General features: G+C 54.6%; 2 protein-coding genes across 8 annotated transcripts in view; one reads left to right on the top strand and one right to left on the bottom strand.

Annotated features, from left to right (window-relative positions):
* LOC149365724 (uncharacterized) overlaps positions 1 to 23,533 on the bottom strand; it is a 161,090-nt gene that overhangs the window by 95,755 nt on the left and 41,802 nt on the right. Inside the window, exons 1-3 of one of the 5 annotated variants that reach the window (XM_089545472.1) lie at positions 23,450 to 23,486; positions 22,201 to 22,246; positions 21,306 to 21,380 (exon numbers count right to left, since the gene is read on the bottom strand). In XM_089545472.1, the coding sequence (XP_089401598.1) occupies positions 21,306 to 21,380; positions 22,201 to 22,225 (100 nt within the window). In that variant the 5' untranslated portion in view covers positions 22,226 to 22,246; positions 23,450 to 23,486. Of the gene's footprint in view, positions 1 to 21,305; positions 21,381 to 22,200; positions 22,247 to 23,407; positions 23,487 to 23,533 lie in introns of those variants that run through there. The other 4 variants (XM_089545463.1, XM_089545498.1, XM_089545480.1 and 1 more) reach the window with 4 other exon arrangements.
* Positions 20,522 to 23,533, top strand: part of LOC149365714 (putative RNA-binding protein 46) — a 378,374-nt gene continuing 375,362 nt past the window's right edge. The window contains exon 1 of one of the 3 annotated variants that reach the window (XM_089545399.1): positions 20,522 to 20,742. In XM_089545399.1, the coding sequence (XP_089401525.1) occupies positions 20,720 to 20,742 (23 nt within the window). In that variant the 5' untranslated portion in view covers positions 20,522 to 20,719. The remainder of the gene's footprint in view (positions 20,743 to 23,533) is intronic. The other 2 variants (XM_089545390.1, XM_089545416.1) reach the window with 2 other exon arrangements.

The following is a 23,533-nucleotide window of genomic DNA, read 5'->3' as shown; positions in this document are numbered from 1 at the left end:
ATGCCCAAGAATAGACTCGTCACCTGGCCGTGTTCGACGACAATCGTGTTGGACCACTGTCATCGTGGTACCCATCCTGATGCCCCGCAAGGCCTCCAGGGAGCTGTGTTCCTACAGATAGTCTCACGGACCTCTGTTGCCTGTAAAACATTGCATTCAGGGGCACTCGAAAGACTCACATGTACCGCAGGGGGTGCCAACTTCCTGCCGGAGAACCAGATAGGGTACGCCAGGCACTGATTCACCACACACACTACATGTCGGTTGAAGATTCTTCCCTCGACAAGGCGAGGCATCGTGGAAACATCGACCGGTTAGTCCTCCTGGACGACCAGTCGCCATTCAAGAGCCTGCCCCACACCACCATCGAGCCAGCACAGGACGAACTGCGGCCGATGGGAAAGCTCTCACGCTTCATAACCTCTTTTCCCTCTGATCGTTCCATGCAGTTACGGGAAGGCACCATCCTGAGCACTCCTCACCTCATCACCTCCGGGATACTTCAGGGCTCGATCCTGAGCATTTCCTGTTCAACCTGGTGAAGGCAGGACTGCCCGGTCCCATCCAGGAGTGCCGCCGCCACAATGTTCACTGCTCTGCGTACGTGGACGATGTGGCTTTCTGGTTCCGAGCACCGACGAGGCAGATCACCTCAGGCAAGGAGGCCCTCCAGCGTGCCTTCAACCGGGTGCAGCGGTTCCTGGCGACCAAGGGCCTCTCACTCTGAGCCAACAAGTTCGAGGGACTTTTTGTCGATCCGAGCGGAGCACGAGCCACGGCTGGAATATCTACCCTCAAGATCAATGAAAGTAACCTCCCTTGGAAACCCCAGGTGAAGTACCTCAGTCTCACCATCGACCACCGGGTCACCTGGTTTCCTGCTGACAAGGCCCTCCTGAGCCACATTGATGGAGTCGGCCGAGCAGCCCAGTGCCTCCTCGTCCGAGGCAGCGCCTGGACCCCACCTGGGCCATCCGACTGTTCGAGGCAACGGCCACATCAGCCATCGCTTGTGCCTTGCCTCTTGTCACCCTCTGCCCTACCCTCCTTACTCGCTTGGAACTGTCTTGCAGGAGATGCATTCGTCGACTTATGGGAGCCCCACAGCAGTTGCTGGTGCCGGCACCCTGGGAGAGGCGGTCGACTAACGACTGAATCTCCGGCCCCTCCAGAGAGACCTGATGCTCATGGACCGGCTCAATCACATTCTAGAATGCAGGCGCCCTCCGTGAGCGACTGCATTCCAACCCAACTCCATGAAGGGTAAGCTGCCTGGAGCCTATGTGGAAACGGTTTTACCTTCCCACAGGCGACCGGTCCTCCCTCTCAACCCGATCTCCCCTGTAGGTTACCCTGGGCCTTAACAAGGTGACGAAATGTCGGTCCCCTGCCGTCGCACTCCGCCTGGCCACCGTAGCCTTACTTGATGACTGAAAAGGTACGACCCTCATGTTCGCCGACGGCTCGGCACTACGAGCCGCTTGGCAGGCGGCGGCTCTGGCGTTCCCACAATTGGAGCAGTCCCGCACCTATAGGCTCTCTTTTCTGTGCAGCTGCCGAAAAGCTGAACTTGCAGGTCTCCACGTAAGAGCTGATTCGATCGGGACCATCGACCCTACTGGCCTCGTTGTTGTCCTCTGTGGTTGCCGGGCAGCCCTGCAGCTCCTGAGGGAGCTCCACATCTCCCAGACCTTGACCAGTGTCTGCGCGCGCCCAGAGTAACGCCCTTGAGGACGCCGGAGACCAGGTGGCTCACCACTGTGTGCCTGCCTATGCCGGCATCCAGGGCATTGAGGACGTCGATGTCCTTGCCAAGGCGGGCAACAGCAACGGGTTGTCAGTGACTATGTATCTAGCCCCCCACGACTTTGGCGCTCTGCTACAAAAGCAGAAGATAAGGGCACTTCGCCCTGACAAGGGTATCTCGGCGTACCGAACCTTCCACCGGCTCTCGGACAAGATACGGCGCCTTCGTTCTGCGTCTGCATCGGCTGCTCCTGGACGCCAACGCGGAAAGTTCATCGTTGATCTGGCGTGCTCCCTTGCAAGACCGTCGTGCGGCGATGCGGGCACTTCGGGACGCTTGCTGTGTGCGTATCCAAACTCTGACCCAATCCATCGCCATCTCTTTTCAAGCTACCGGGCCCTCGGACTGCCAGCCAACGTGGAGAACCAGCTCTCATTCCCGGCCCGAAACCACCTCTGTGCCCACAGTGTCCTGCTTGCCTATCTAAAGGAGACTAGCCTATACGCTCTCCTCTAAGCCTGCGGCCTGCCTGGACCTGTTACTTTATGGACCTCCGCATTCAGACCTGGACTATGACTGCAGCAACGACATAGACACAAGGTAACACAGTACACCGTCTGCTAAAGATCTCTACTAACTCGCGCGCTCAAGTGGTTGAATTTTGCGGATGGGAAAACCGGCCTGTATTTCTTTCACGATCTTAGGAGCCCTTATTTTTGTTGTACTATCTGCAGAACTTCTGAACGTGACATGCAAGTACCAGAGGGATGCCATCGCCGTCCGCCGGAGACGCCTGGATGCAGTTAAACCCACGGCGAAACGACAACGGTAATGCTTCTGAGCCAGGCCACCGGCATCGAAGGTGAGTGCGGGGCAAGGCCTCGCGGCGAGAGCGATATAGGTCTGTGAAACCTCCCCTGGACTTCGCAAATTTAAGCTTCATTTGTGCTGTTTCAAGCACCATTACATAATAGTCAGAAAGTAACAGCAGAATGTAAAATAGAGGTTTCATGGACCGTCGCCATCGGATTTCTTCTCCGTGACGGAAGCGCGGTGAGCTTGGATTCGTGGTGCGTACAGCTCTAGGCTTAGCTCACTGTAGGCAGGTCAGCTGTAGGTATTGAGCCAGCGAGGAAAGTGCATACAGGGCCGGCTTTGCTTGCTGCCTCAAAGGGGTAACATAAGCGAGCCGCTGTCGTTTGCGTCACGGAAAGAAATCCGTTCCGAACGTCGTTGCGACCAAGCCACTACTATGTCATGCCATCAAACGCAAGGGTGCGGATGTGCTCTTAAGCGACATGTGGTTTGTGGAAGCACACGGCGCTCGGAAGTTCTCGCCAGCGACGACAAGCAACTCAGAAGAATGGACGTTGCCTACGGTCTGCGGCACATCGTGATTCCGCTGCAGCCAAGGTAGGTAGTTCGCTTTCTTTATGCTTTTTTTCAGCCCCATGGTGAACAGCTTCTCGGCTTGAGGCTTCAGTCGCGCTGAGTTGGCTGGCACGGTGAGTTTGCGCAAATGTGATACGCCTGCGAGTCGTCACCATTAATTTTTCTTTGCAGATTTGCTAATTCCCGCCTTCTCACATCTGATCAATCGGCACTGCTGCATTGAGCCCGATATGAGATCTGGCCAGAAGTGACCAGTGAGCAGGAGACCACTCTGCCTGGAGGGTGAGTACCCACGCCAACTCGCTGGGAAATGCTGAGCCTTCGGGCGTCGACCGCGATCCAGGTGGCTGGATCAAAGTCCAGCACAAGGCCTGGCGTCCAGCCTCCCGTAGATTTCCAAGGCTGACCATGGTTCTTATCTTTCCTTTACGACAGACCCTCTCCCTCAAGGATGTGGTCAAAGAGGACTACAGCCCCTTCCTCTACAGCCAGCCCGGAGTCCTATAGGTGCGGATGAACTGCAAACGCAACATGAATACAGGAGACGTCTCTACCAAGGTATCCCAGGAGCAGCTTCTGGCCTCCACCACCCTCCTCTCCTCTCCGGTCCGCACCTTCGAGACCTCCCTTCCTGACGGCAGCATGGGTGGTATCTACGGGGCCGACCGCAAAGTGTGCGACAGCGACGTTGCGGCTGCGATCGAGGCTCCAGTCGACACTAGCAGCCTAAGGCGCCGTGGCCATGCCATCACCGCTGACCATGTGTTCATTACAGGAATGCGCTTCGGGGTGCGCCCTTTCTTGTCCGAACCCTTCAGTGCTCCTAGTGCAGGGGCTACAAGCAAATGATTGCCACCTGCAGGAGGCCCCAGCGCTGCACGACTTGTATCAGTGCGCATTACCATGGAGTTGCTGAAAGGAGTAAGAGAACACGTCTGCTTAGGCGAGTAGTGACCGCTGATCTGGATCATGACAGAAATAACTAGAAGAATAAGAATGAGTTGCAGCGCATATGGCAGGTTCTCTCAGATCAGGAATGGCAGTTTACCAAAGCCCCTCAAGAGAAAAGAATACAACAGCTACGTCTACCGGAGCCCACCTATGATGCAGAAACGAGGTGGCTAACAAAGACGGCTCAGCTTAATTTACCCCAGTCGTGGCCTAGAGGCTTGGTCGTCCGCCTCGGCTGCGGTAGGTGGTTGGTTCGAAACCCACCGCCGGACACCCACTGGTAAAAAAGGGTACAAGCCACCCCCGGCCCGGCGCCCGGCTTCTTCAGGGGTGTGCGCTTGGAAGAGGCTCCGCAAACCACGCTGTGTCCTTTCGGGGGCAAAACCAGTTTCGAACACATCAGCCTGCAAAGGTGGTTCGTGATTCAGTTCAGACTTTACAGGTTCAACGGAGTTTGGAGAGTTCGATGAAGTTTAGACGAGTTCGCTCTAACGTGAGCTCAGTGGCACTGCGCCAACTTGAGAAATTGAAAAGCTGTGCCTTACAGAAAAAAAAAAAGGCCACAAATTGGGCTTATGTCGCACGAGGCGGGCTTATGGTTGCTTGGCGGGGAACTTATCACTCATCCGTCAAGGCAACTGTTTGGTCTAAGACCCTTTTCCCAAGCATTTCACCCTAGAAGAGCCGAGCACCAGGCCAGGAGAAATCTTGTACCCATTAAAGAAGCCGATGGGTACCCGGCGGCACTGGGGATCGAACCCAACACCTCCCGAATGCGAGGCGGATGCTCTACCACAAGGCCATGCTTCGGTGCATTAAGGACAACGCAGTGAGTTATGGAAAGAAAATTGATTGGTGTGACTTGAACAGATCGGTAGGGGGCGGACGGCTGAGAGAACAAATGCAGGTTATCACATCCTAGTCGAAATGAAGAGGAAGAAATATGCTTGGGCAGGACATGAAGGCAACCGCCGGTCCTTAAAGGTGCACTGAAGAGGAATCTGAACTTGTCTTTTTGCCGCGGGAACTCGATCTACACGTTCCTAGCATTCTTAGAAACTGCGACTTATTGCCCTGTGTGGCCAATTTCCCTAATTAAATCGAATTAACGTCCGGCTCCCGCCCTTTTTTTTGAATTCTGCCTCGTACGGTGGGCAGAGTCGACCAACGCGTGGAGTGCCTTTCACCCAGTCCCGTGACGGCTTGCCGCTCTGCCATCGGCGGAGTAATACGTAGTAGTCCGTAGTAGCAAATAGTCCGTGCGTATTTTTATTTCTGCGGGCTTATTTCACGGCTGTATTATCTGCGAATGAAACTATTTATTCATGGAAACCTAAAAAACAAAATAAAGCCAAAGCAAAGCCTCCACGGAGCTGGCTGAAAGGAACTTCACGCGTTGATCGACTCCGCCCATCGTACGAGGCAGAATTAAAAAAAAAAAGGCGGGAGCCGGACGTTAATTCGATTTAATTAGGGAAATCGGCCACACAGGGCAGTAAGTCGCAGTTTCTAAGAATGCTAGGAACGTGTAGATCGAGTTCCCGCGGCAAAAAGACAAGTTCAGAATCCTCTTCAGTGCACCTTTAAGGGTAATGGAGTGGACACCAAGAGAAAGAGAGCGTAGCAAGGGGGGGTAGAAAGTTAGATGGGCGAATGAGTTGAAGAAGTTTGTGGGTATACGGTGGACGCAGCTGGCAAAAAACAATATTAATTGGGGAGACATGGGAAAAGCCTTTGGCCTGCAGTGAGCGTAGTCAGGCTGACGATGACCACATCGCCATGGCGATTGCTCGGCTTCTGAACGCAGGTGCCTCCACTGTGGAAGGCGTCAGGGCTTCGGACTCCAGCCCTCTCAGGGGGAAGGAGCAGAGCCAGGTCACCACGATCGTTCACAGGACGGCCAACCATTTCAGGTCAGAGGCTCGCAAGCTGTACGAGAGCACTCTCGCTGCCAAGAGCTCTATCGACCGCCATCATGGCAGTCCTCATAAAGGAAACTATAAGGTCAGGCATTATGCTGTGGAATGTGAATTCCCTGCTTGCGCATGTTTCTGACCTAAATGACCTTGTATTGGTGGGTACCATGGAATACGGTGTGCTCGCACCCCAGGGACCTTGATCTCAGCCGAAGCCTCCAGTCTGCCTGGGTAAACTAGGTACTCCGATCTCTCCTTCTGACCTCTCCATGGCTGCAGCGACGCCCCCCGCTTGGACGACGCTCACTCCAAGGTGAGGCCCTGTGGAGCCATTTACATAAGGAATAACATCCCTCACTTGGGCCACTTGGAGATTTGTGGTGCGGGAATGCGAATGGGCCGCATGGATACCTGTGTCCGCAGTCTACTTAGCTCCCAGTGTGTCTTGGGATCCAGCAGTGCCTTCTTGCCCTCCATGCTCGGATCGGCTAGAGTGTTCTTATCTGTGGTGATTTTAATTCTCTTCACAGGGAATGGGGCAACCGAACCTTGACCACGAGAGGCAGAAAATTCCTGGATGCCACCATCGCCGGAAGCTTCCGTGTCCTGCAGCCCATGGCCCTTATCTTCATCCGACCAGGACGCTCGTCTATCATTGACCTCCTGCTCTTGTCGGACGCTTGCCATTACTATTGGAAAGAGCAGCTGATTCACGAGGCTCAGACCACTGCTCCATCTTCGTAACCCCACATCTAAAGGCAACAGAAGGAAAAGGTGCATAGTGTCTCTCAGTGGCCAGTGTTCAGGGATCTCGTGAAGGACATTCTCCATGCAGGCGACCATCCTCGGCACCTGCTCATTGGCAGCGCAGGCCCCTGGCCCTGAGGATGGACTGCTGGGCCTCCGAGCTGCTGGGGACGCGCAGTGCGGAGGGCGTAGAGAACGTCACTGCCTGCAGATTGGATAGCCTACCGACGGATCGACGCTGTCTGCCGCTGTCTGGCCAACCTAACTGCTCGGGGACGGCTGGGCTGGTTGCTGCCACTCCATCCGCTCTGCCCGGCAGTCGGCTACACCCTGCCGCCTCCTGCGGTCTCTGCTCCAGGTCACCACCAACTGCTATCCTGTCCTCGGAGCGGCCGTCGCACAGGGAGTGTCTTGTCAGGCACTCGCAGATTAGGTGGCAGGCCACCTCTCCAAGGCAACCCACCTGCGCCCCAGCCTCTTGCTGAGATCCCAGACACCGCAGAGCTGCCCTCCTGCGCCTGCAGGCACTATGGAAGCACACACGTTGTGCAACGATCCAGTCACCACCCACGAGCTCCACAGGGCCCTCAATCGATCCATAGCGCCCTCGGGCCAACGGGTCACAGTGCAGATGCTGCAGAATCTGTATGCCCAAGAATAGACTCGTCACCTGGCCGTGTTCGACGACAATCGTGTTGGACCACTGTCATCGTGGTACCCATCCTGATGCCCCGCAAGGCCTCCAGGGAGCTGTGTTCCTACAGATAGTCTCACGGACCTCTGTTGCCTGTAAAACATTGGATTCAGGGGCACTCGAAAGACTCACATGTACCGCAGGGGGTGCCAACTTCCTGCCGGAGAACCAGATAGGGTACGCCAGGCACTGATTCACCACACACACTACATGTCGGTTGAAGATTCTTCCCTCGACAAGGCGAGGCATCGTGGAAACATCGACCGGTTAGTCCTCCTGGACGACCAGTCGCCATTCAAGAGCCTGCCCCACACCACCATCGAGCCAGCACAGGACGAACTGCGGCTGATGGGAAAGCTCTCACGCTTCATAACCTCTTTTCCCTCTGATCGTTCCATGCAGTTACGGGAAGGCACCATCCTGAGCACTCCTCACCTCATCACCTCCGGGATACTTCAGGGCTCGATCCTGAGCATTTCCTGTTCAACCTGGTGAAGGCAGGACTGCCCGGTCCCATCCAGGAGTGCCGCCGCCACAATGTTCACTGCTCTGCGTACGTGGACGATGTGGCTTTCTGGTTCCGAGCACCGACGAGGCAGATCACCTCAGGCAAGGAGGCCCTCCAGCGTGCCTTCAACCGGGTGCAGCGGTTCCTGGCGACCAAGGGCCTCTCACTCTGAGCCAACAAGTTCGAGGGACTTTTTGTCGATCCGAGCGGAGCACGAGCCACGGCTGGAATATCTACCCTCAAGATCAATGAAAGTAACCTCCCTTGGAAACCCCAGGTGAAGTACCTCAGTCTCACCATCGACCACCGGGTCACCTGGTTTCCTGCTGACAAGGCCCTCCTGAGCCACATTGATGGAGTCGGCCGAGCAGCCCAGTGCCTCCTCGTCCGAGGCAGCGCCTGGACCCCACCTGGGCCATCCGACTGTTCGAGGCAACGGCCACATCAGCCATCGCTTATGCCTTGCCTCTTGTCACCCTCTGCCCTACCCTCCTTACTCGCTTGGAACTGTCTCGCAGGAGATGCATTCGTCGACTTATGGGAGCCCCACAGCAGTTGCTGGTGCCGGCACCCTGGCAGAGGCGGTCGACTAAGGACTGAATCTACGGCCCCTCCAGAGAGACCTGATGCTCACGGACCGGCTCAATCACATTCTAGAATGCAGGCGCCCTCCGTGAGCGACTGCATTCCAACCCAACTCCATGAAGGGTAAGCTGCCTGGAGCCTATGTGGAAACGGTTTTACCTTCCCACAGGCGACCGGTCCTCCCTCTCAACCCGATCTCCCCTGTAGGTTACCCTGGGCCTTAACAAGGTGACGAAATGTCGGTCCCCTGCCGTCGCACTCCGCCTGGCCACCGTAGCCTTACTTGATGACTGAAAAGGTACGACCCTCATGTTCGCCGACGGCTCGGCACTACGAGCCGCCTGGCAGGCGGCGGCTCTGGCGTTCCCACAATTGGAGCAGTCCCGCACCGATAGGCTCTCTTTTCTGTGCAGCTGCCGAAAAGCTGAACTTGCAGGTCTCCACGTAAGAGCTGATTCGATCGGGACCATCGACCCTACTGGCCTCGTTGTTGTCCTCTGTGGTTGCCGGGCAGCCCTGCAGCTCCTGAGGGAGCTCCACATCTCCCAGACCTTGACCAGTGTCTGCGCGCGCCCAGAGTAACGCCCTTGAGGACGCCGGAGACCAGGTGGCTCACCACTGTGTGCCTGCCTATGCCGGCATCCAGGGCATTGAGGACGTCGATGTCCTTGCCAAGGCGGGCAACAGCAACGGGTTGTCAGTGACTATGTATCTAGCCCCCAACGACTTTGGCGCTCTGCTACAAAAGCAGAAGATAAGGGCACTTCGCCCTGACAAGGGTATCTCGGCGTACCGAACCTTCCACCGGCTCTCGGACAAGATACGGCGCCTTCGTTCTGCGTCTGCATCGGCGGCTCCTGGACGCCAACGCGGAAAGTTCATCGTTGATCTGGCGTGCTCCCTTGCAAGACCGTCGTGCGGCGATGCGGGCACTTCGGGACGCTTGCTGTGTGCGTATCCAAACTCTGACCCAATCCATCGCCATCTCTTTTCAAGCTACCGGGCCCTCGGACTGCCAGCCAACGTGGAGAACCAGCTCTCATTCCCGGCCCGAAACCACCTGTGTGCCCACAGTGTCCTGCTTGCCTATCTAAAGGAGACTAGCCTATACGCTCTCCTCTAAGCCTGCGGCCTGCCTGGACCTGTTACTTTATGGACCTCCGCATTCAGACCTGGACTATGACTGCAGCAACGACATAGACACAAGGTAACACAGTACACCGTCTGCTAAAGATCTCTACTAACTCGCGCGCTCAAGTGGTTGAATTTTGCGGATGGGAAAACCGGCCTGTATTTCTTTCACGATCTTAGGAGCCCTTATTTTTGTTGTACTATCTGCAGAACTTCTGAACGTGACATGCAAGTACCAGAGGGATGCCATCGCCGTCCGCCGGAGACGCCTGGATGCAGTTAAACCCACGGCGAAACGACAATGGTAATGCTTCTGAGCCAGGCCACCGGCATCGAAGGTGAGTGCGAGGCAAGGCCTCGCGGCGAGAGCGATATAGGTCTGTGAAACCTCCCCTGGACTTCGCAAATTTAAGCTTCATTTGTGCTGTTTCAAGCACCATTACATAATAGTCAGAAAGTAACAGCAGAATGTAAAATAGAGGTTTCATGGACCGTCGCCATCGGATTTCTTCTCCGTGACGGAAGCGCGGTGAGCTTGGATTCGTGGTGCGTACAGCTCTAGGCTTAGCTCACTGTAGGCAGGTCAGCTGTAGGTATTGAGCCAGCGAGGAAAGTGCATACAGGGCCGGCTTTGCTTGCTGCCTCAAGGGGGTAACATAAGCGAGCCGCTGTCGTTTGCGTCACGGAAAGAAATCCGTTCCGAACGTCGTTGCGACCAAGCCACTACTATGTCATGCCATCAAACGCAAGGGTGCGGATGTGCTCTTAAGCGACATGTGGTTTGTGGAAGCACACGGCGCTCGGAAGTTCTCGCCAGCGACGACAAGCAACTCAGAAGAATGGACGTTGCCTACGGTCTGCGGCACATCGTGATTCCGCTGCAGCCAAGGTAGGTAGTTCGCTTTCTTTATGCTTTTTTTCAGCCCCATGGTGAACAGCTTCTCGGCTTGAGGCTTCAGTCGCGCTGAGTTGGCTGGCACGGTGAGTTTGCGCAAATGTGATACGCCTGCGAGTCGTCACCATTAATTTTTCGTTGCAGATTTGCTAATTCCCGCCTTCTCACATCTGATCAATCGGCACTGCTGCATTGAGCCCGATATGATATCTGGCCAGAAGTGACCAGTGAGCAGGAGACCACTCTGCCTGGAGGGTGAGTACCCACGCCAACTCGCTGGGAAATGCTGAGCCTTCGGGCGCCGACCGCGATCCAGGTGGCTGGATCAAAGTCCAGCGCAAGGCCTGGCGTCCAGCCTTCCGTAGATTTCCAAGGCTGACCACGGTTCTTATCTTTCCTTTACGACAGACCCTCTCCCTCAAGGATGTGGTCAAAGAGGACTACAGCCCCTTCCTCTACAGCCAGCCCGGAGTCCTATAGGTGCGGATGAACTGCAAACGCAACATGAATACAGGAGACGTCTCTACCAAGGTATCCCAGGAGCAGCTTCTGGCCTCCACCACCCTCCTCTCCACTCCGGTCTGCACCTTCGAGACCTCCCTTCCTGACGGCAGCATGGGTGGTATCTACGGGGCCGACCGCAAAGTGTGCGACAGCGACGTTGCGGCTGCGATCGAGGCTCCAGTCGACACTAGCAGCCTAAGGCGCCGTGGCCATGCCATCACCGCTGACCATGTGTTCATTACAGGAATGCGCTTCGGGGTGCGCCCTTTCTTGCCCGAACCCTTCAGTGCTCCTAGTGCAGGGGCTACAAGCAAATGATTGCCACCTGCAGGAGGCCCCAGCGCTGCACGACTTGTATCAGTGCGCATTACCATGGAGTTGCTGAAAGGAGTAAGAGAACACGTCTGCTTAGGCGAGTAGTGACCGCTGATCTGGATCATGACAGAAATAACTAGAAGAATAAGAATGAGTTGCAGCGCATATGGCAGGTTCTCTCAGATTAGGAATGGCAGTTTACCAAAGCCCCTCAAGAGAAAAGAATACAACAGCTACGTCTACCGGAGCTCACCTATGATGCAGAAACGAGGTGGCTAACAAAGACGGCTCAGGTTAATTTACCGCAGTCGTGGCCTAGAGGCTTGGTCGTCCGCCTCGGCTGCGGTAGGTGGTTGGTTCGAAACCCACCGCCGGACACCCACTGGTAAAAAAGGGTACAAGCCACCCCCGGCCCGGCGCCCGGCTTCTTCAGGGGTGTGCGCTTGGAAGAGGCTCCGCAAACCACGCTGTGTCCTTTCGGGGGCAAAACCAGTTTCGAACACATCAGCCTGCAAAGGTGGTTCGTGATTCAGTTCAGACTTTACAGGTTCAACGGAGTTTGGAGAGTTCGATGAAGTTTAGACGAGTTCGCTCTAACGTGAGCTCAGTGGCAATGCGCCAACTTGAGAAATTGAAAAGCTGTGCCTTACAGAAAAAAAAAAGGCCACAAATTGGGCTTATGTCGCACGAGGCGGGCTTATGGTTGCTTGGCGGGGAACTTATCACTCATCCGTCAAGGCAACTGTTTGGTCTAAGACCCTTTTCCCAAGCATTTCACCCTAGAAGAGCCGAGCACCAGGCCAGGAGAAATCTTGTACCCATTAAAGAAGCCGATGGGTACCCGGCGGCACTGGGGATCGAACCCAACACCTCCCGAATGCGAGGCGGATGCTCTACCACAAGGCCATGCTTCGGTGCATTAAGGACAACGCAGTGAGTTATGGAAAGAAAATTGATTGGTGTGACTTGAACAGATCGGTAGGGGGCGGTTGGCTGAGAGAACAAATGCAGGTTATCACATCCTAGTCGAAATGAAGAGGAAGAAATATGCTTGGGCAGGACATGAAGGCAACCGCCGGTCCTTAAAGGTGCACTGAAGAGGAATCTGAACTTGTCTTTTTGCCGCGGGAACTCGATCTACACGTTCCTAGCATTCTTAGAAACTGCGACTTATTGCCCTGTGTGGCCAATTTCCCTAATTAAATCGAATTAACATCCGGCTCCCGCCCTTTTTTTTGAATTCTGCCTCGTACGGTGGGCGGAGTCGACCAACGCGTGGAGTGCCTTTCACCCAGTCCCGTGACGGCTTGCCGCTCTGCCATCGGCGGAGTAATACGTAGTAGTCCGTAGTAGCAAATAGTCCGTGCGTATTTTTATTTCTGCGGGCTTATTTCACGGCTGTATTATCTGCGAATGAAACTATTTATTCATGGAAACCTAAAAAACAAAATAAAGCCAAAGCAAAGCCTCCACGGAGCTGGCTGAAAGGAACTTCACGCGTTGATCGACTCCGCCCATCGTACGAGGCAGAATTAAAAAAAAAAAGGCGGGAGCCGGACGTTAATTCGATTTAATTAGGGAAATCGGCCACACAGGGCAGTAAGTCGCAGTTTCTAAGAATGCTAGGAACGTGTAGATCGAGTTCCCGCGGCAAAAAGACAAGTTCAGAATCCTCTTCAGTGCACCTTTAAGGGTAATGGAGTGGACACCAAGAGAAAGAGAGCGTCGCAAGGGGGGGTAGAAAGTTAGATGGGCGAATGAGTTGAAGAAGTTTGTGGGTATACGGTGGACGCAGCTGGCAAAAAACAATATTAATTGGGGAGACATGGGAAAAGCCTTTGGCCTGCAGTGAGCGTAGTCAGGCTGATGATGACCACATCGCCATGGCGATTGCTCGGCTTCTGAACGCAGGTGCCTCCACTGTGGAAGGCGTCAGGGCTTCGGACTCCAGCCCTCTCAGGGGGAAGGAGCAGAGCCAGGTCACCACGATCGTTCCCAGGACGGCCAACCATTTCAGGTCAGAGGCTCGCAAGCTGTACGAGAGCACTCTCGCTGCCAAGAGCTCTATCGACCGCCATCATGGCAGTCTCATAAAGGAAACTATAAGGTCAGGCATTATGCTGTGGAATGTGAATTCCCTGCTTGCGCATGTTTCTGACCTAAATGACCTTGTATTGGTGGGTACCATGGAATACGGTGTGCTCGCACCCCAGGGACCTTGATCTCAGCCGAAGCCTCCAGTCTGCCTGGGTAAACTAGGTACTCCGATCTCTCCTTCTGACCCCTCCATGGCTGCAGCGACGCCCCCCGCTTGGACGACGCTCACTCCAAGGTGAGGCCCTGTGGAGCCATTTACATAAGGAATAACATCCCTCACTTGGGCCACTTGGAGATTTGTGGTGCGGGAATGCGAATGGGCCGCATGGATACCTGTGTCCGCAGTCTACTTAGCTCCCAGTGTGTCTTGGGATCCAGCAGTGCCTTCTTGCCCTCCATGCTCGGATCGGCTAGAGTGTTCTTATCTGTGGTGATTTTAATTCTCTTCACAGGGAATGGGGCAACCGAACCTTGACCACGAGAGGCAGAAAATTCCTGGATGCCACCATCGCCGGAAGCTTCCGTGTCCTGCAGCCCATGGCCCTTATCTTCATCCGACCAGGACGCTCGTCTATCATTGACCTCCTGCTCTTGTCGGACGCTTGCCATTACTATTGGAAAGAGCAGCTGATTCACGAGGCTCAGATCACTGCTCCATCTTCGTAACCCCACATCTAAAGGCAACAGAAGGAAAAGGTGCATAGTGTCTCTCAGTGGCCAGTGTTCAGGGATCTCGTGAAGGACATTCTCCATGCAGGCGACCATCCTCGGCACCTGCTCATTGGCAGCGCAGGCCCCTGGCCCTGAGGATGGACTGCTGGGCCTCCGAGCTGCTGGGGACGCGCAGTGCGGAGGGCGTAGAGAACGTCACTGCCTGCAGATTGGATAGCCTACCGACGGATCGACGCTGTCTGCCGCTGTCTGGCCAACCTAACTGCTCGGGGACGGCTGGGCTGGTTGCTGCCACTCCATCCGCTCTGCCCGGCAGTCGGCTACACCCTGCCGCCTCCTGCGGTCTCTGCTCCAGGTCACCACCAACTGCTATCCTGTCCTCGGAGCGGCCGTCGCACAGGGAGTGTCTTGTCAGGCACTCGCAGATTAGGTGGCAGGCCACCTCTCCAAGGCAACCCACCTGCGCCCCAGCCTCTTGCTGAGATCCCAGACACCGCAGAGCTGCCCTCCTGCGCCTGCAGGCACTATGGAAGCACACACGTTGTGCAACGATCCAGTCACCACCCACGAGCTCCACAGGGCCCTCAATCGATCCATAGCGCCCTCGGGCCAACGGGTCACAGTGCAGATGCTGCAGAATCTGTATGCCCAAGAATAGACTCGTCACCTGGCCGTGTTCGACGACAATCGTGTTGGACCACTGTCATCGTGGTACCCATCCTGATGCCCCGCAAGGCCTCCAGGGAGCTGTGTTCCTACAGATAGTCTCACGGACCTCTGTTGCCTGTAAAACATTGGATTCAGGGGCACTCGAAAGACGCACATGTACCGCAGGGGGTGCCAACTTCCTGCCGGAGAACCAGATAGGGTACGCCAGGCACTGATTCACCACACACACTACATGTCGGTTGAAGATTCTTCCCTCGACAAGGCGAGGCATCGTGGAAACATCGACTGGTTAGTCCTCCTGGACGACCAGTCGCCATTCAAGAGCCTGCCCCACACCACCATCGAGCCAGCACAGGACGAACTGCGGCCGATGGGAAAGCTCTCACGCTTCATAACCTCTTTTCCCTCTGATCGTTCCATGCAGTTACGGGAAGGCACCATCCTGAGCACTACTCACCTCATCACCTCCGGGATACATCAGGGCTCGATCCTGAGCATTTCCTGTTCAACCTGGTGAAGGCAGGACTGCCCGGTCCCATCCAGGAGTGCCGCCGCCACAATGTTCACTGCTCTGCGTACGTGGACGATGTGGCTTTCTGGTTCCGAGCACCGACGAGGCAGATCACCTCAGGCAAGGAGGCCCTCCAGCGTGCCTTCAACCGGGTGCAGCGGTTCCTGGCGACCAAGGGCCTCTCACTCTGAGCCAACAAGTTCGAGGGACTTTTTGTCGATCCGAGCGGAGCACGAGCCACGGCTGGAATATCTACCCTCAAGATCAATGAAAGTAACCTCCCTTAAAAACCCCAGGTGAAGTACCTCAGTCTCACCATCGACCACCGGGTCACCTGGTTTCCTGCTGACAAGGCCCTCCTGAGCCACATTGATGGAGTCGGCCGAGCAGCCCAGTGCCTCCTCGTCCGAGGCAGCGCCTGGACCCCACCTGGGCCATCCGACTGTTCGAGGCAACGGCCACATCAGCCATCGCTTGTGCCTTGCCTCTTGTCACCCTCTGCCCTACCCTCCTTACTCGCTTGGAACTGTCTTGCAGGAGATGCATTCGTCGACTTATGGGAGCCCCACAGCAGTTGCTGGTGGCGGCACCCTGGCAGAGGCGGTCGACTAACGACTGAATCTCCGGCCCCTCCAGAGAGACCTGATGCTCATGGACCGGCTCAATCACATTCTAGAATGCAGGCGCCCTCCGTGAGCGACTGCATTCCAACCCAACTCCATGAAGGGTAAGCTGCCTGGAGCCTATGTGGAAACGGTTTTACCTTCCCACAGGCGACCGGTCCTCCCTCTCAACCCGATCTCCCCTGTAGGTTACCCTGGGCCTTAACAAGGTGACGAAATGTCGGTCCCCTGCCGTCGCACTCCGCCTGGCCACCGTAGCCTTACTTGATGACTGAAAAGGTACGACCCTCATGTTCGCCGACGGCTCGGCACTACGAGCCGCTTGGCAGGCGGCGGCTCTGGCGTTCCCACAATTGGAGCAGTCCCGCACCTATAGGCTCTCTTTTCTGTGCAGCTGCCGAAAAGCTGAACTTGCAGGTCTCCACGTAAGAGCTGATTCGATCGGGACCATCGACCCTACTGGCCTCGTTGTTGTCCTCTGTGGTTGCCGGGCAGCCCTGCAGCTCCTGAGGGAGCTCCACATCTCCCAGACCTTGACCAGTGTCTGCGCGCGCCCAGAGTAACGCCCTTGAGGACGCCGGAGACCAGGTGGCTCACCACTGTGTGCCTGCCTATGCCGGCATCCAGGGCATTGAGGACGTCGATGTCCTTGCCAAGGCGGGCAACAGCAATGGGTTGTCAGTGACTATGTATCTAGCCCCCCACGACTTTGGCGCTCTGCTACAAAAGCAGAAGATAAGGGCACTTCGCCCTGACAAGGGTATCTCGGCGTACCGAACCTTCCACCGGCTCTCGGACAAGATACGGCGCCTTCGTTCTGCGTCTGCATCGGCTGCTCCTGGACGCCAACGCGGAAAGTTCATCGTTGATCTGGCGTGCTCCCTTGCAAGACCGTCGTGCGGCGATGCGGGCACTTCGGGACGCTTGCTGTGTGCGTATCCAAACTCTGACCCAATCCATCGCCATCTCTTTTCAAGCTACCGGGCCCTCGGACTGCCAGCCAACGTGGAGAACCAGCTCTCATTCCCGGCCCGAAACCACCTCTGTGCCCACAGTGTCCTGCTTGCCTATCTAAAGGAGACTAGCCTATACGCTCTCCTCTAAGCCTGCGGCCTGCCTGGACCTGTTACTTTATGGACCTCCGCATTCAGACCTGGACTATGACTGCAGCAACGACATAGACACAAGGTAACACAGTACACCGTCTGCTAAAGATCTCTACTAACTCGCGCGCTCAAGTGGTTGAATTTTGCGGATGGGAAAACCGGCCTGTATTTCTTTCACGATCTTAGGAGCCCTTATTTTTGTTGTACTATCTGCAGAACTTCTGAACGTGACATGCAAGTACCAGAGGGATGCCATCGCCGTCCGCCGGAGACGCCTGGATGCAGTTAAACCCACGGCGAAACGACAACGGTAATGCTTCTGAGCCAGGCCACCGGCATCGAAGGTGAGTGCGGGGCAAGGCCTCGCGGCGAGAGCGATATAGGTCTGTGAAACCTCCCCTGGACTTCGCAAATTTAAGCTTCATTTGTGCTGTTTCAAGCACCATTACATAATAGTCAGAAAGTAACAGCAGAATGTAAAATAGAGGTTTCATGGACCGTCGCCATCGGATTTCTTCTCCGTGACGGAAGCGCGGTGAGCTTGGATTCGTGGTGCGTACAGCTCTAGGCTTAGCTCACTGTAGGCAGGTCAGCTGTAGGTATTGAGCCAGCGAGGAAAGTGCATACAGGGCCGGCTTTGCTTGCTGCCTCAAGGGGGTAACATAAGCGAGCCGCTGTCGTTTGCGTCACGGAAAGAAATCCGTTCCGAACGTCGTTGCGACCAAGCCACTACTATGTCATGCCATCAAACGCAAGGGTGCGGATGTGCTCTTAAGCGACATGTGGTTTGTGGAAGCACACGGCGCTCGGAAGTTCTCGCCAGCGACGACAAGCAACTCAGAAGAATGGACGTTGCCTACGGTCTGCGGCACATCGTGATTCCGCTGCAGCCAAGGTAGGTAGTTCGCTTTCTTTATGCTTTTTTTCAGCCCCATGGTGAACAGCTTCTCGGCTTGAGGCTTCAGTCGCGCTGAGTTGGCTGGCACGGTGAGTTTGCGCAAATGTGATACGCCTGCGAGTCGTCACCATTAATTTTTCGTTGCAGATTTGCTAATTCCCGCTTTCTCACATCTGATCAATCGGCACTGCTGCATTGAGCCCGATATGACATCTGGCCAGAAGTGACCAGTGAGCAGGAGACCACTCTGCCTGGAGGGTGAGTACCCACGCCAACTCGCTGGGAAATGCTGAGCCTTCGGGCGTCGACCGCGATCCAGATGGCTGGATCAAAGTCCAGCGCAAGGCCTGGCGTCCAGCCTCCCGTAGATTTCCAAGGCTGACCACGGTTCTTATCTTTCCTTTACGACAGACCCTCTCCCTCAATGATGTGGTCAAAGAGGACTACAGCCCCTTCCTCTACAGCCAGCCCAGAGTCCTATAGGTGCGGATGAACTGCAAACGCAACATGAATACAGGAGACGTCTCTACCAAGGCATCCGAGGAGCAGCTTCTGGCCTCCACCACCCTCCTCTCCACTCCGGTCCGTATCTTCGAGACCTCCCTTCCTGACGGCAGCATGGGTGGTATCTAGGGGGCCTACAGCGAAGTGTGCGACAGCGACGTTGCGGCTACGATCGAGGCTCCAGTCGACACTAGCAGCCTAAGGCGCCGTGGCCATGCCATCACCGCTGACCATGTGTTGATTACAGGAATGCGCTTCGGGTTGCGCCCTCTGTTATCCGGACCCTTCAGTGCTCCTAGTGCAGGGGCTACAAGCAAATGATTGCCACCTGCAGGAGGCCCCAGCGCTGCACGACTAGTATCAGTGCGTAATACCATGGAGTTGCTGAAAGTAGTAAGAGAACACGTCTACTTAGGCTAGTAGTGACCGCTGATCCGGATCATGACTGAAATAACTAGAAGAATAAGAATGAGTTGGAGCGCATATGGCAGGTTCTCTCAGATCAGGAATGGGAGTTTACCAAAGCCCCTCAAGACAAAAGAATATAACAGCTACGTCTACCGGTGCTCACCTATGATGCATGCAGAAACGAGGTGGCTAACAAAGATGGCTCAGCTTAAGTTAAGGACAACGCAGTGAGTTATGGAAAGAAAATTGATTGGTGTGACTTCAAGAGATCGGTAGGGGGCAGACGGCTGAGAGAACAAATGCGGGTTATCACATCCTAGTCGAAATCTAGAGGAAGAAGTGCACTTGGGCAGGACACGTAATGCGAAGGCAACCGCTGGTCCTTAAGGGTAATGGAGTGGATTCCAAGAGAAGGAGAGCGTAGCAAAGGGGGGAGGAGTAGAAAGTTAGGTGGGTGAATGAGTTGAAGAAGTTTGTGGGTATAGGGTGGTCTCAGCTGGCAAAAGACAACGTTAATTGGGGAGACATGGGAGAAGCCTTTGGCCTGCAGTGAGCGTAGTCAGGCTGATGACCACATCGCAATGGCGATTGCTCGGCTTCTGAACGCAGGTGCCTCCACTGTGGAAGGCGTCAGGGCTTCGGACTCCAGCCCTCTCAGGGGGAAGGAGCAGAGCCAGGTCACCACGGTCGTTCGCAGGACGGCCAACCATTTCAGGTCAGAGGCTCGCAAGCTGTATTAGGGCACTCTCGCTGCCAAGAGCTCTATCGACCGCCATCATGGCAGTCCTCTTAAAGGAAACTGCAAGGTCAGGCATTATGCTGTGGAATGTGAATTCCCTGCTCGCGCATGTTTCTGACCTAAATGACCTTGTGTTGGTGGACACCATGGAATACGATGTGCTCGCACCCCAGGGACCCTGATCTCAGCCAAAGCCTCCAGTCTGCCTGGGTAAACTAGGTACTCCGATCTCTCCTTCTGACCCCTCCACGGCTGCAGCGACGCCCCCCGCTTGCACGACGCTCACTCCAAGGTGAGGCCCTGTGGAGCCATTTACATAAGGAATAACATCCCTCACTTGGGCCACTTGGAGATTTGTGGTGCGGGAATGCGAATGGGCCGTATGGATACCTGTGTCCGCAGTCTACCTAGCTCCCAGTGTGTCTTGGGATCCAACAATGCCTTCTTGCCCTCCATGCTCAGCTCGGCTAGAGTGTTCTTATCTGTGGTGATTTTAATTCTCTTCACAGGGAATGGGGCAACCGAACCTTGACCACGAGAGGCAGAAAATTCCTGGATGCCACCGTCGCCGGAAGCTTCCGTGTCCTGCAGCCCATGGCCCTTATCTTCATCCGACCAGGACGCTCGTCTATCATTGACCTCCCGCTTGTCGGACGCTTGCCATTACTATTGGGAAAGAGCAGCTGATTCCCGAGGCTCAGACCGCTGCTCCATCTTCGTGAACCCTACCTCTAAAGGCAACAGAAGGAAAAGGTGCATAGTGTCTCTCAGTGGCCAGTGTTCAGGGATCTGGTGAAGGACATTCTCCATGCAGGTGACCATCCTCGGCACCTGCTCATTGGCAGCGCAGGCCCCTGGCCCTGAGGATGGACTGCTGGGCCTCCGAGTTGCTGGGGACGCGCAGAGCGGAGAGTGTAGAGAACGTCTCTGCTTGCAGATTGCACAGCCTACCGGCGGATCGACGCTGTGTGCCGCTGTCCGGCCAACCTAACTGCTCAGGGAGGGCTGGGCTGGCGCCTGCCACTCCATGGAGCAGTGGAGCATGTCTTCTCTGCAGGAGCGCATTTTGGTGCTAGGGCGCTTCACCTATGAAGCGCCAGCATTGCCATGCTGGTGCGGTTGCTTCACGGGTAAGAAACAAACCCTGCTGCCTGGTTGCTTTTGGTAGGGAATACATGCAACTGCCCCAGAAATCGAGAGATCTGCGGGCATGTTTCCTCATACATGCTGCAATAAATGTTGACTGAATACTGCAAGAAGATATGACCAATTGCATGCAGTGTTACTTTGGACAAAGCACCAACACATATAAAAGTTCTCACTCGGAACCACAGCTGTCAAATCAGTACAAGGGGCTGCTTCTAGCTCTTTTCATATCACACAATGTATTCTTATGAATATATGACAGATCTGGTCAGGTCTATATCTGCTGCTTTAATTCTGAACTCACGAAATAGTAGTGGCAGATAACTATATTTACCCAAAATTATTTCCTAAAATCATATGTTTGCGAAGCAAGTGCCCAGAATAATTTTTCAAACAGCAACATAGCAGGAAATGCAGAGACGTTACAAAATTACATATTCCAAGGTAAATTAGAAAACATTGCAGGTACGCTTTCAAAGGTCCCAAATTTTTTAATTGAAAAACCTTTAAACCTGCAATAACAGTGAGAGTATGCATTTGGCCATACCAGTTATAGATCTTGGCTGGACACAATCGAGATGATGGACGAAAACTGCACGCCAAGCAAAAGGTCCCCCTGTTTCTGGACATGCAAATAAAAAGAGGACACAGAGGATAAGAGAAATCGTATAATTATAGCTAGTCTGTACAGTAAAAATTTAACAACCCCACACCCACAAAGGGCAAAAAACATGCAAGGGCTCCAATCTAACAATAAACTATGTAGTGACGCTGGCACCTACAGGTTTACACGCGCATTTAGCACATTAACAAAATGAATGGGCACCGTATAAAAATAGTGTACTGTAGTGAATTTACTGGCACAGCAAGTGCTGCATTAGCTGCTGATACAGAATGACACTCCTCCAAGCAACTGCCTAATCCATTTATTGTCTTGAGAGGCCTGCAGAGTAGCCACTGGCTCTCCTGCATTATACATGCTGGCTCAGTTTTGTCTTTCTTGCGTCTGAGTACCGCCTCAGCATTCTTGAGACTGCTTGAAGACACGCACCGTCTACTGTTTACGCACACACGATCTTGGTCATTTTTCCACAACTTCCTCACATGCAAATGAAGAAGCTGTTGGGGCTGGCTACCATGTCATTCGTTTTCTTCCTAACACAAATTTAAATAAACCACTACGTACCCCAAATGCTAAATAAAGGCGTTTAAACAAATTCAAGGACATCTACTACTGCGGTTACTTGAGCTCTAAGAGGACTCTGGATTTTTTCACAACATATCCATTACATGCAAGTTCCTTGGCCGTGACAGGCCTGGAAATTAAGCAGTGACGGCGACAAGGGGGGCAGAGGGCCGAGAGCCGCCACCCTAAAATTTGCATGCAGCAGTTTGTTCGTTTTATTTAGTTAATGTTTATAAGGAGCAATAGGGCATCTCACGTCTGCCAGAGGTTCGACTTCCCATACGAACACCTCCGCGCCGTCCCTGTAAACGTTGCAAACAAGGACAATGAGAGTATGTGTGCCCTGCGCCCGCACTTTACAGCTATCTCACACTGCCATGTCAGTTCGAGGTAAGCTACTTTTATTCGGCACAGGAGTAACTCACTACTGTAACGCTTAGTTGCCAATCGTTTCAGTGTTGACGACAGCTGCTGCTGGCTCCGGTGCTTCGGGACGCTTGCGGACCTTCGATGGCTCCTAGCCTCCTACTGCTCTTACCTCATACGTTCGGCCTGAAGCTTCCATCATCCATTTCGATAACTTCGATGTTAACAGCAGTTGGCCAGCGCGTGCAGCGCACGATAAACGGGTCACATATCACTTTTGAGATTGCTGCAAGCGAAGTGCTCACCGCAGCCTCTGCGACACCATCTCACTGCGCTAACAGCAACCTCAAAAGCTTCATATGACTAGCAGCTTTTTTTTTTTTATATCCATAGATGACGTGACAGGCGGTAAAGAATTGAGTTCTGGCTCAAGCATTTTCTACATCAGTTCAAGAGATGCGGCACTCTTGCACTCGATTGATGATGATGGTCATGTACCAAGTAACCTGATTTAGGCCCCCGGTCACCAGGGACTCAGGGAAAGGAACAGGCCGATCAGGCCACCCGCGCACTCTCTCCCCAGACCATCTTCCGGTCCTTGGAAGCCTACTCTTAATCAGACAATCTGGCCCTTACATTCAAACACATCACCGATTACTACGAGGAGGAGCACCGGCGCTACCCGGCCCCTTGTAAGGGACTGGATCGCGCTGACGAGCGCCTCCTCATAAAAATTGTCACCAACACTGTACTGTGCCCGGCGCTGCTTAAAAATTCCGACAGATACCTTGATGGCGCGTGTCAGTTTTTTGGGGAAGTGGCTGCTGACACCTTCCACACGGTTTGGGTGTGCCAATCAAACCCCCCCCCCCCCCCCCCCCCAGCCCCGCCAGAGAGGATGGGAGGCGGCCCTGCTCGGCTGTCAAGACTTCAAGACACATGTTGACAACCCTTTGGAACGGGCGCTCGGGCAAACTACACGGAGGTATGAGCACTCATGCGAACTTTGCGGAGGGGTCGAGGAGATCATCAAGCACCTAGTGCTGGAATGTGCAGACCTTCAACCCTCGGTTTCGGATACACAGGCCGATACGTACCGTACCAAACTTCCTAGTACACTTCGCCCATACCTGACTAACCTGACGCGATCAACGGACCCGGCAGCCTTGGAGCATAGCGATGGTGATCGGTTTCCGCCGACTCGACGAGCCACCGCAATGAAA

The sequence above is a fragment of the Amblyomma mixtum genome, chromosome 1 (genome assembly GCF_055824585.1).
Source record: "Amblyomma mixtum isolate Tamu chromosome 1, ASM5582458v1, whole genome shotgun sequence".
Taxonomy (NCBI): Eukaryota; Metazoa; Arthropoda; class Arachnida; order Ixodida; family Ixodidae; genus Amblyomma; species Amblyomma mixtum.
The sequence above is the reverse complement of the archived record's forward strand: the minus strand, read 5'-3'. Positions and strand labels throughout refer to the sequence as shown.